Here is a 12,655-nt window from a genome sequence, read left to right as displayed (position 1 = left end):
TCCGAGGGGGCACAGACAGACTCCAGGGTGATTGGACTATTTCCCTCTGAAATGATTTACTCTGGCACCAGGCCAGAGTCAGACAGCGCCCCCCTCCAAGCCATCCAGACCAGACGTCATGCAGGCTGATGGTCCAGGTTCAAGAAGGAAGCAGATAAACTGGGCATGAATGAAAAGATCGTTATGGCAAGAAGACTCTGTTTTGCAAAAAAAAATGCATGAAGGGCAATTATAATTGCTCTTCTCATCAAACATCTTTGTCTCCCTTCTTGCTGGGAGAAGTCCTAAGGCTTTCCAGAGCTTACAGACTGAAATTGGCCACAACTCAAGCCTTCTTTCAAACTCATCTGGGTTCATGGTCTTCATTCCTGACTGAGACAAATAGAAGGGAACGGCGCTTCTGAGCCCCAGGGGGCAGAACTCACTTGAAAGTCAATTATGTCCAGAGTGAGATAACTTAAGATAAGGACACTTCGGCAAAACGGAGTGAGATGTCTGCTTTCCTGGGAGTAAACCAATTACTTCCACTACTAATAGCAATGCTCTCAATATCTCCTTAATGCTCCCTGATAAATCTCAGCTCCTCCTCTAGCTGCGTCTAAATCTGAATGACAGGGGAAGACGCACAAGGCCAAGTGGAATGAGAGGGGAAGTGGTTCCGGAGTGGCTGACAATCAACCCTTCTTTTCTCCCATCCCCTATCCTAATGAGCCTGTGACTTCTGGGCAATAAAGCACCCAGTCTGTGACAGCACTCCTGGGCTGCAGGAAGAAAGTTTTTCAGTGAGCCTGTGCACCTAACTGCAGTCCCTACGCTGTGGAGGAAGGCATGATACACAGGGAGCTTATAATGAGCTAGATTCGACGACAGCAGGCTGCAGAAACTACCATCAGTGCCTGGGGACAGGCAGTCAACTTTTCAATATTAAATGGCATTAAATATTTATAGCCATGACCTGAACACATGAGTTATGTGTTCTGAATAATTATCATTTCTGAAAGACTAGGGGGATGGGTTTACCCAATTTAAATATGGTCCACAGGATTGCCATATTCTACATTTATAGTATTACACAATATCTAAGTTCCATCTAGAGAAAAGGTTCCTTTATATTTTACATATTAGATTTTTGAACTTTATCTAAAGCATACTGGTTTTGATTTCAATTCTGTCACTTAATCACACAAATCAGGGCAAGAATGGTAGACATAATCCTAAGTAGGGTCTAGGGTACGTAGCAATTACAATCTAAAGATTAATATTTAACCTCAGTTTTCAAAGTCCCACATTACCCAAATGGAAGCGAGTAGTCAGAGAAATTTCAAAGGCTAAATATGCTACTGACTTAAAACACACACACACACAGAACCATTTATGACACATCATTCTAATCTCATAAATTTAATGCCCTACAAAAGTAACATAGATGTGTTTAGCAATTTGGGAAAACCAATGAGAGATGTCATTTGCATTGCTTCGAGATGAAATGTGATGTGGTAATTTACCAAGACCAATCATGAGAAAATAAGCGAGCAACAAGATGAGTTGAGCTGGAAAGGTAAGGGCTGAGTGGGTTTTTAGATCACTAAACTCTGTGACTTTATGATCCAAAGCCACATCAACCAGGCGAGAGTCAAAAAATTTCATCATTTCAAAATGCCTGGCCTGGGAATTGGGGCCATTTATTTCTCTGAGTATAATTACCTGGATATGATTTTATCAGCACCAGCAAGAGAATAAAGAAATAATACAGATTTGTTCATCCACTCCCAACACACCTTGCTTGCTCATCCTGCAATGACACTGTTGCTAAGTAACGTCTACCACTATGGACCTATTCTTTAATCAAACTAAATTACTAGTTAGTTTTAGCATGTCTGGTTATTAAGCTGCAATGGTGAGTTAAACTGTAGTGCTTGCAGAACTAAAGACTGACTAGTGGTCGGGCAAGCTATACCTCTTGCTTCTCTGGTCGAGTCCACGAAGCCTGGAGAGAACAAGATATAAAACACAACAAGAAAGCAGTAAAATTTTACAATATGTTGCTTTAGAGAATTGATGTATCCCACTGCATTCCGTGCACATGCAGTTTCTTTCCAATTCAGAGCTTTTTCCAAGGCCCACTTTCAATGGTGTGTTCACTGCCCGCTTTAACTTAGGATTTAGCTTATGCTTAGCTTTTCTGCCCCCCTTATGCCCATTAAGGTGTACAGTTCACAGGTAAAGCTTCTCCTAATCTTTGGAAGACATACATATGGCTACCAGCTGACATATTAGACTGCTCCTATTCCCAAATACCTTGAATATTCCTCATGCTAGTAGGTGACACTGCTAGCTCCAACCACACAATATAGAGACACTTATAGAGTAGGTTTCCTCCTTTGGATTTGATGGGACAGCTTATCACACATATATTATTTTGTGCTCATGCATTTTGCAACCCTGCATGCATACTATTAAAATAAAATGTGTATTAAAAATAAAAGGAATGAAGAAAGGAACAGAGTGGGTATATTAGGAATGAGAAGGATGCCCTTAAGACTACGGGGCCGGATGCTTTGAGGATACTGAACTCTGAGTGCTGTGGTAGGTTCCAGCTGGTTCTTCAAGGCAGAGGGATGACATGCTGGTTTAAGCCTCTTCATCAAACACGGCATTCACAAAGGAGTGAGCCAACCCAGGAACACAGGGGCCTTTGGGTATTTTCCTACCCACATCAAGATTTTTTATTTATCCAGCACTGGGGAATCTACTCCTGCTTACAGCTTTTCTGTTTTCATGATGGGAGTCAAAAACATCATACCTGATGTCGTTGACTGCCTGACTATCCCTGAGGTTCAGATGGAAAAAGGATACAAAAGACACCAGAGACACAGCAATGCAACCCCAGGAATGAGAATGAGTTAGCAAACATTTAGTAAGAGTCTACTAAATGCAAGGAGAGGCTACTAAATGCAAGGAGCTTTCAGGAGAAATGAGGGATGCGGACTATGTCGCAGGATGGTGGAGTGAAGAAGGAAGTGAGGACAGGAACACGCACAGACCAGAGCAACAGTGGGCAGACATGTTACACGTGGCTGCTGAATCCACATCACTTAGAGGCTTGTGTGTCACATGCCAGGGCTGCACGAATCAAGACTGGTTTCAGGGCCTCCACCATATGAGTTGTTTGCTTTTCAGATCAGATTCTTCCTGCGTCTCTCTCAACTCACTGTGGTTTTGTGGTTTTTACAATAAGTGGGTGCTAGTAACACAATGCTTCTAGTAGCCTGAACTTCCACCTGTGTGCCTGGTGGGATAATAAGATATATCTTTTTTTTTTTTTTTTCCCTTAGATCAGAATTTCAGAGGAACAAAGACTAATTTTTTAATTTTAATTTTTAGTGTAGTGTTTAAATTTTAAAACATCTAGCAAAATAAAGATCCCCATGCAGCGTTTACCTGGGACACACTTATACTTAAAAAAAAGTAGCTGGTAACCCTAGTTGGGAAAAGCAGAGGCAGTTCAGTAAGTGGCTAAAGCACACCTCCTGGAAGAGGAACTGGTAAGGACATCAGTCCAGGTCCTGACAAACAGTGCCAGTGAGACAGCAAACAGGATAACCCTGACCCTGATAATTTGGTGAAGGCATGTAGCCCACTTTAAGATAACCTGATATGCAAATATACGCTCTTACAAATTAGAATATGATTAGCTATCCGAAAGTTGTTAGTTCCAGGTGCTTTTTAACATCGCATGTTTCATGGTGTCACACACAAGTCTGTAGGAATATGTACACAAACTAAAGTGGAGTGATAGACACTTATCCTAGGATTTCCCTGTTAGACTTCTGTCCACATCTTGGATAAAGCAGACTCTAACTGCTCAATGCAGGCACCTAACCCTGCGTTTAAGAGTAAGCACCTGATTTGTATTGAATGAGGAGTTCTTCCTGATGAAAAGAAACTTCAGTCTCCAAGGAATCCAGAGTTTCAAAAAGTTTCTCTCTTTTGTAGGATACTCTGTCAACTCAAGATACAAGGTTCATGAAATGCCTTTTACTTATTTCTGTCTCTCTTGATCTCAACACTTTGTGTCTCTTCTCCTCCTTAGACATTAAGTAGCAGCCTTTCTTTCTCACTCTCTTCAAAGGCCTAGAGATGGTCAAATGAGTAGGCAATGGAGAGAGTATGCAAATCACCATCTAGGGGCCTCACTTAGTAAGTAAATAGTACCTGGAATTTAGTGCCACTTACTGCGAGTCTTTAAATACCTGGCAATTTAAAAAGTGAGTCTGAATAGGATGAGTAATAAAATGATGTGGATGCACAAACTTTCTTGGTATCACAATGACCTCCATACACAGAGATCAAACTGACCCATCACAATGTTCAAAAATTTTGGCCAACATGTTAGTGACCACTAAGAAATGGATTAACTTTCAGACAGATGATCTCCCCTAATGATCTTAGTGACCCAACCTAGCCTAGCTATTATCAGTTGTCGAGTGAAACCAACTCAACTAACTAAAGCCTAACAGATTGATTATAATCAATCTGAAATGAGTGCTTGGACTAAAGCTAGACATTATCAAGATATGATGTGACTTTCGGGCTCATTGTACTTTTTTTTGCCTTTCTTTCTCATCTTTTTTGAATGAAGAACATCAGTATTCCATTAGAAAGTCACCACAATTCCATGGTTGAAAGCTTTTGCTCTCCCTCCTCTTAAAAGGAGAAATACTAGACTCAACTAAGCAGTGAAGCAAAAGAGAAAGCTGTATTTAATCAGTGTCTACTGTCACCAACTTTATTAAAGGAAGCACTGAGCGTCCCGAGAAAGTCATCAGGATCATTAGAGAGCACCACAGCGTTATGGCCTCTACCCCTGAGCCACTGACCCCTGGTTGCATTCTAAGGGCTCAGCACTTGATTTTGTCTTGGTCAATATTTTTGTCAAGGACTTGGACAAAGATATTTCAAATAAGTATTCATACAAGGTTGGAAGCAACAGCTAATACAGATGCTGGATAGCAGTTGCATAGGGAAGGATGAAATACCTGCCCTGGGGTTTTGGACTTAAGAGCTGGGTCATCATTGACTGTTAGACCCCATTACTTTAAACACATATAAATGAAACAGGGAGCCCCCACTGGCTGAAATGCTGTGGACCCAAAGACCTCTAAGGACAGTTCTGATGAAAACCAGTCCTGACTGGTCACCAAGATGGACTAAAATGGTCATTCTCAAGCCAAGGAGTGTTTCTGTATGTGATGTTTTTGGTAATCAGAATGATTAGAGGTGGTTACTAACATTTAAAGGGAAAAGAGCAGTGGTGCTAACTATCTTATAATGTACAGGACAGTCTCAGTGAAGAAAGTCTTTCCAAACTGTCATCCTGACTCCCACTGAGAAATACTGGGTTGCAACAAACAAAACAATTTGTAATAGAAATAAATATAAAATTCTACATTATTGGTTAAGCAATCAATTGCATCAGGACAGGGGCTATGTGGCTTAAATGCAGCTCATACTAAAACGAGCTGGGTCTTTTAGCTGACCACAAGCTCAACAGGAGACAACGGAATGAGAAAACTGCTAAAGGGCTAATGTGATGTTGACTGCATGATGTCAGTGTCCAGACCAAGGGAGCGATAAGCTAGGAGGACTGCTGTACTGGGCGCTGCAAACTGAGAGGGAACACTCGTGAAGTGAAGCTCTCTGGTGCAGGACAACCAGACAGGCGAAGGGTGTGAAAACCGTAAGATAAGAGCAACAGTGAAAATAGCCGGAAGTGTCACAGGGTAAGAGGGCCGACTAAAGAAACACTGGAGGGCTAGTTAACAGTTCCCACCCAAGAGGCCCAGTGGCAGGGCGGGAAGGCTGGGAAGCAGCGGGCCCTCTCGAGCGTCAGGGCTACCACCTGCCCTGCAGAGGACTGACACTGTTGCCCTTCAAGCAGGGGCTGAGTGACTTTCTGGCAGTGAGACGAGACAAGCTCCAAAGGAGGCTTCCTTCCAACCTTCTGGGATTCTGGCAGGTCATGGGATCTACGTCTCAGGAGCCCTCCTGCTCTCCCCGGTAGACACAACTGTCTGTTCTTACTGCTCAGTACATAATCTTGACTTGCAAAAGAAAATGGTTTGCCTCCGCTCCCACAGTTCTGTGACTCTGATAATCATCTTGATACCTAATTATTTATCATGCAACTTCAGATGCAGGCGACAATGAGGAGTGGCTGCCAAATAAAAGTAAAATTTACTATTTGGGGTCCAACTGGCTCACGAATAGGCCATCTCTGTTTTCTAAATTTTTAGCTACTCTTAGTGTAAGATGACTACCAGGCTGTTTCGAAGTCAATATATAATTAATAGAAATGGCAACTTTTCTCTACAGGGTTTCATTTAGGCAAATATGCTGATCTGGGGTTCCATCACTGGCCAGTTTGGAAGACTCATTCTGACACTGATTCATTCATGTTTCAGTAATGTCACTTGAAGGTGGTCCATAGTAAAAGAAAGCGCTACACAACCTATGTAGCTGGGCTTAAATACTTTCTCAGAATGAGACTAAGGATCGACACCGATACCTGATTTACGCAAAGCCTCCTTGGCTTGAGATGGTCTCTGCTGGACACGTTTGGTTTTAATATTTAGGAAGTATGAGGGTGTATTAGTGACTGTTTTTTTGTTCTCATTCTGTAAACATGAATTCCCAGGTACAAGCCAGAAGTATCTACCTATTAAAGGACCTGAGGCAGGCACAAATCACAGTAACCTTTCTGGTCTAGCTTGGCTGCTGAGCTATTCCTAGAAAAGATACAGAATTTAAAACCATCATTAATCTGGGGTAGATGTTATTTCTGTCCTTCACTTTAGGTCAGACATGTACATTGGGTCATTCTGGACAAATCTACTCTCAAGCTTGGTACAGAAAAATCCTCCAAGAGGCAGCCCTGTGATTTGAGCCCTGAGATGTACATTCAATCCACATAACACACATGATGGGAGCTAAAAATCTGAGCTGAGGGTTTAATTCCAATGTGGATAAAGGAAGTATCCAAGTAAACACCACATTACTTAATTCAGTTGGTTTTCACAATATCAAACAGCATATGCAAGTTTCAAAAATACTTAGCAGTTCCTCAGCTGAGTTTCGGTTAAGCTGAATTCAACTCTGGAGGTAAAACTTGCAAAAAATAATGGATTTTTTTTGGAACAGCAATTTCTGTTCCTCTTGATTTAGCTTTGTCTTCTATTAGTAGTAGAGAAATCAGTTGCTCAAATGCAAATTCCAAATTTGGCTCTGAAATTTCACACTCTCTTTTTAGCTTTATTTGAGTCTACTCTCTCTAGGGATTTCCTTATGCAGACAGAAGAGTGATGATTTATCATGTTCTGACATTCTGGTCAATCAGCAATCCATTATAAATGTTCTTTAAGGCTCTGGCCATTACTCCTGAATAGGTGACAAAGCTGTGGCTAACTAAAATGAAGCCCATGACTGCAGGATATATGAAAAGAGATTGGAGAGGTGCCATGAGATGGTTTAAGTTGCTTTAAAACCAAGCTTCTTCCTCCTCCTGCCTTTTGGCCCACTCAATAGCAAAAGGCTGCCCAGTATGGGGTTACCTCAATTTTCATATATTGTCAATAATAAAGACAGCTTTCCGGTGACCTGTAAATCCATGTGCTTGAAAGGTATATCTTACAAGTCATTTAAATTTGCCAGGAACGTTGCTGCAATGTTTTTCAGTTCTCAGAGACTATCCTGCAGAACCTTGTGTAATCATCCTCATGTAGAAACTGCTAATTATTTTTGCCTTGAGAACAAAATGATACCCACATGTGACTGAGAGTGCAGGCGGACACAAAGGCAACCAAGCTTTTGTGCGTATAGTGCATGTAGAGCATGAATATACACGTCACAAGGAAAATAATTAAGAGGCTCATTCTGATCCCTGTTAGTCCTGGGAGACATGTCCTTGGGTGCTCCTGAGATGATGCTAATAGCACCTAGCGCACCGAGATCTCAACTCCCCCCTGTTCCTCCCCGGCTCTGTAACCGTGCGCTGGAGAATCCCTATCTCCCTCCTCCTCGTGATGTCTAACTTACCCACACCCACTAAGATGACACCCCTGCAGACCCATGCAAGGAACTATGCCTCCTCCATCTCAAGGGGGTGCCGAACAGGCCACAGCCAGGGCAGATGGGAGGAGGGGGCCCACAGAACTTAGCGGTGACCTCCAGTGACCGCATCCTAATTTCTGGTTCACTGAAGAGGACTGGGCATGGGGCAGACTCAACCCGAGTTGGGTCTGAGTTCCATGGCCCTGAAACTCTTGGGTGATATTATACCTTTTCTTCGCTGCTGATGTTTCGGGTGGACGTTCTCCAGGTGATTGAGGGAATGGGGTCTCCCGAGGCTTCACAGGTAAGAGTGACCTGTTCCTCCAGTTCCATGGCAGTCTGGTTCTCTACGTAGGTGATTTTGGGTTTTGCTGAAAACAGAGAACATTTCTGTGAGTTTACCTGATGTATTTTAGCTTTCCAGGTTTGAATTATAAATGCACCTATCCAACGAGGTTATTAACTTATTAAGCCTAAAGCCCTGTTCTAGGTGTTGCACGAGATAACGAGTTGGATTCCCCAGGAGCTGACAATGGAGCAGGGCTGTGTCAGCACCACAGTGACAGTAGTAGCAGCAAGGTCCTGTATGGTGACAGCTGCGAGCCAGTGGTGCAAAGGGCTAAGCAGAGGATGGGCCTGCCCCTGGCTGAGTCTTCAAGGAGGAGACAGCTTTGGGGCTGGGCTGTGAGATTTTCAGGAGGTGGAACTCAGGGTGGACACAGAATCATTCCGAGTGTGGAAAGCCGTGTGAATGAAAGCAAGGAAGCAAGAACGTGTGAGGAAAGAGTGGGGAGGAGAGCCGAGTGTCAGGGTCCATGGGCCTGTGCCTCAGAGCAGTGGGAGACAGCGCTGGATCCAAGCAGAGTGCCTTGATCATCTGGTGATAACTCCTGCTTGAAATTTATCCCGTGCCTGCTCACGGTGTTTGGTCAGAGGAACGAATGCTTGTTTGCATTACAGGAAGGTTAATATAGGAAAAATTAAAGATGGAGAAAGCCTGAAGGTGGAGAAACCAACCTGGAAGCTGTGGGACCCCTCCAGATGTGATGTAATATGATCCTGAACATCATCTCTAGGGGAATAGAGAAGGGGCAGCTTCCAGAGAGATGCTGAAGGAAAGCTTTGCAGGAATGGAAGTGAACAGAGTGCAAGGAGAGATGGGGAGAATCCAAAGGAGGGATGAGGAGACCAAATGGCTCAAGAGATTCTGAGCACCTCGGAGAGCTGTGCTAGCATTAACTCGAGTAAGGAGATGTGTTGGGTGACCTGCTGGGGGCTGGGGAGTGGCTGGGGAAGAAGATGAGTTGAGATGAGTTCATTTTCCAAATGTTTTGGGTAACGCAAGAAAGCGCAGGCATTCACGGCTGAGTTTAAATGTTAAAACATTAGAGAAAATTGAATTTTCCCAATTTAAAACAATTATACTCTGAAATCGCTAAACCTTCCATCGAAAAGAGAGCACTGCACAAATGTAACTTATTTCACTAATAGAGAAAAAAGCCAGACTAGATAAACAAACAAATGATACATAAATTCAGAGTATGAATAATTTCTGAAAGAACTGCATTTGCTTTATATTCAAATTCATACAGTAACTTCAAGTAGGCTAATAAAACCACTGCCTATTATATATCCTCCAAGTTGAGGCCTTGGTTCTATTTTAATCAACAGAAAACAGTGATGGAGCTGTGCATTATCCATAGGAAATATCTACTTCTATATGAAATGACCCATATCGTTCAAATATTCTCCTACAGCTTATCTTTCCTAACAGCCCGCTTAGAGCAAATCCTTTTTGAAGGTTAGCATCAAGGCATGTCTCAATTCAATGAAGCCAAATGATCACAAATTTGAACAAATTTGATGGAGCCCACATGAGTGAGGTTTTCCTCCAGGAAGGTTCTGTGTCTATCTTGATCAACAAAACTTCCAAGGAGCTTACAACCCATACTGGACGGAATAAGTGTTAAGTGTTTTTGTTGAAGAGGAGGTTTTACAGAGGTAAAATAAAAGTTGCATTTCTTTTCTGTTAAAAATCACAAATTGAAAAGTTAAAAAAAAATCAGGCAAACAACTGAAATCACTGAACTCACAGGTAGTCTGGGGTCTGAGGACAGCCCCAAGAAAGTTACGTGGACACTGTGATCCAGACAGTGCTTGTGGATATTGTCCTGCCCCACAGCACTTTGTCCTGGCAGCAAAAGTTAGAAGACAGACCCAGGGACAGTTAACATCTATGAAGAGTATCTGGTCTTGGTGACTCCATTTCCAGATGGTCATAAAGGTTGCCCTGTATAAGTCTTTAGAACAAGGCAAAATATATTCTTCCTAAAACACGATTAACAATGGCTAATTTTGTATGGTCTAGAGAGGCTGTTGGAAGGAAGGCAAGCTACTCACTGTTAACTTAATCCTTTCTGCACCCCAGAAGCAAGCTACTCTTGTAACTAACTGAAGTCTTAGAATACTGCCTTGGAAACAGGCTGCTGCTAAGTCACTTCAGTTGGGTCCGACTCTGTGCGACCCCATAGACGGCAGCCCACCAGGCTCTCCCATCCCTGGGATCCTCCAGGCAAGAACACTGGAGTGGGTTGCCATTTCATTCTCCAATGCATGAAAGTGAAAAGTGAAAGTGAAGTCGCTCAGTCGTGTCCGACCCTCAGCAACCCCATGGACTGCAGCCTTCCAGGCTCCTCCATCCATGGGGTTTTCCAGGCAAGAGTACTGGAGTGGAGTACCACTGCCTTCTCTTGTCCAAACTGGGGCATTCTTGAGAGTGAAAGGCATGCTGTAAATAATTACTCTGGGACAATGGGCATGATTGAGCAGACAGGGACAGGTGTGGAATCACACTACTCAGGAAAGAGTCCCTCCTTCTGCACACCAGCATCTAGAAGAATCTCTTCAGGGTTTATCTGTGAATGGTCCTTGCACCATCTTAATGAACCTCTGTTGTTGGCCCTTGACTTTGGATCTCTGTTCTGTTCTTTACCTGCCACCATGTGATTTAATGCCTTAGACTGTTCCATTGCACCTCTCCCCACAGGCCCCCCTGTGAGCACAGCTGTGCTTGTGAGTTTTCTAAGCATGCATGCTTTCCCCATCCAGCACATCAATGGCTCTGCACCTGCCACTGAGGGCCAAACTTGTCCACTCTCACTCCAGCCCAGGTGCCTGGAAGTCCGAGGAGGGCTCCAGGGCCTCTGCTTCCCTGCCCTGAGATGCTGGGTGTGACCAGGTGCCCTTTCCTTCAGGCACCTGTTTGTCTTTTGCTGTAACTCATATGGGCTGCTTTGGTCCTAGGGGGTCAGCTAAGCAAAGCTGAACTTGCCTCAGTCCAAGCCCAGAGAGCAGCACAGCCCTCGAGAGCATTGGCAGAAGCATAATAAGTATCTGTAGAGACAAAACTGCTTCTTCAGAAGGTCCCATGGCAGAAGCAGTGGAAATGCACCGCCAAGTTTAAAGGAGATAGGATGAGCTTAGATAAAAGAGCTTCTGGTTGATAACTAGGGTAGCGCATGCTAGAACACATCCCTTTCTTAGGAAAAAATGGTATTGCTTAGGACAATTACGGTAGTCCTTAATTTAGATACGTCCCTTGCCAGCCCTTCTTGAAGCCACAGTTCTGCGCATCTTCACTGTCTAAGCTGCAGGCTTCTTTCTTCTTGTACCTTACCACTGTGACTCTGCTGCTTTTTGGAAACCTACTCCATATCTCCCCTAATGCTGGTCCCTGAGGACAAGCCAGAATGCCAAGGAGGGGGAGAAAGGGGCTGGAGAAAGATGAAGTTCCACCAAGTTAGCCCCACCTCACCTGGCTCCCAGGTCCTGGCACTGATCTCCTAAACCCCTGGGAGAGGCTGGAAGGAGGAAGAGAGAAATGAGCTCAAGAATATGGGATGAAGACAGAAAGGAGGGCATATATGGGGACCAGGTTACTCCAAGGAGGCCACATGAACGGTGCTCAGGATGTTGCAGCCGAGTATGGACCTGGATTAGACATCCGCTGCTAAAACTGTTCAGTCATTGAGTGTCTGACTCTTTGCGACACCATGGACTGTAACCCACCAGGCTCCTCTGTCCTCCATGATCTCCCGGAGTTTGCTCAAATTCGTGTGCACATCGAATATGGATTAGATACACACGTCTGTCGAGAGAGTCAATTTCTAGGCAGGTTGATAGGAAGTCCGGGGTCCCCGAGAAGGAGAAAGGGGTCTGGGGCTCTCAAAGCAGAGATAGGGGTCTCAAAGCAGAGATGAAAGAAAGTGAAAAAATGAAAGTGAAGTTGCTCAGTCGTGTCCAACTCTTTGCGACCCGTGGACTGTAGCCCACCAAGCTCCTCTGTCTGTGGGATTCTCCAGGCAAGAATACTGGAGTGGGTTGCCACTTCCTTCTCCAGGGGATATTCCCGACCCAGGGATCGAACCCAGGTCTCCCACATTGCAGGCAGATGCTTTAACCTCTGATAGGGGTCTGGAATTCTCAAGGAGGAGGAAAGGACAAACATCTTTTTTCTCTATATTCCTTAGTCTTAGTCACATAAAAT

The 12,655-nt window shown here is 43.9% G+C and overlaps 1 protein-coding gene across 2 annotated transcripts in view; it reads right to left on the bottom strand.

Annotated features, from left to right (window-relative positions):
- The window catches only part of NCAM1 (neural cell adhesion molecule 1), a 71,545-nt gene that overhangs the window by 47,472 nt on the left and 11,418 nt on the right, over positions 1–12,655 (bottom strand). For both annotated transcript variants that reach the window (XM_068988382.1, XM_068988383.1), the window contains exon 6: positions 8,338–8,480. In XM_068988382.1, the coding sequence (XP_068844483.1) occupies positions 8,338–8,480 (143 nt within the window). The remainder of the gene's footprint in view (positions 1–8,337; positions 8,481–12,655) is intronic.

This window comes from Capricornis sumatraensis, chromosome 16 (genome assembly GCF_032405125.1).
Source record: "Capricornis sumatraensis isolate serow.1 chromosome 16, serow.2, whole genome shotgun sequence".
Taxonomy (NCBI): Eukaryota; Metazoa; Chordata; class Mammalia; order Artiodactyla; family Bovidae; genus Capricornis; species Capricornis sumatraensis.
Note: the sequence above shows the minus strand (reverse complement) of the source record. Positions and strands in the feature narration are given on the sequence as shown.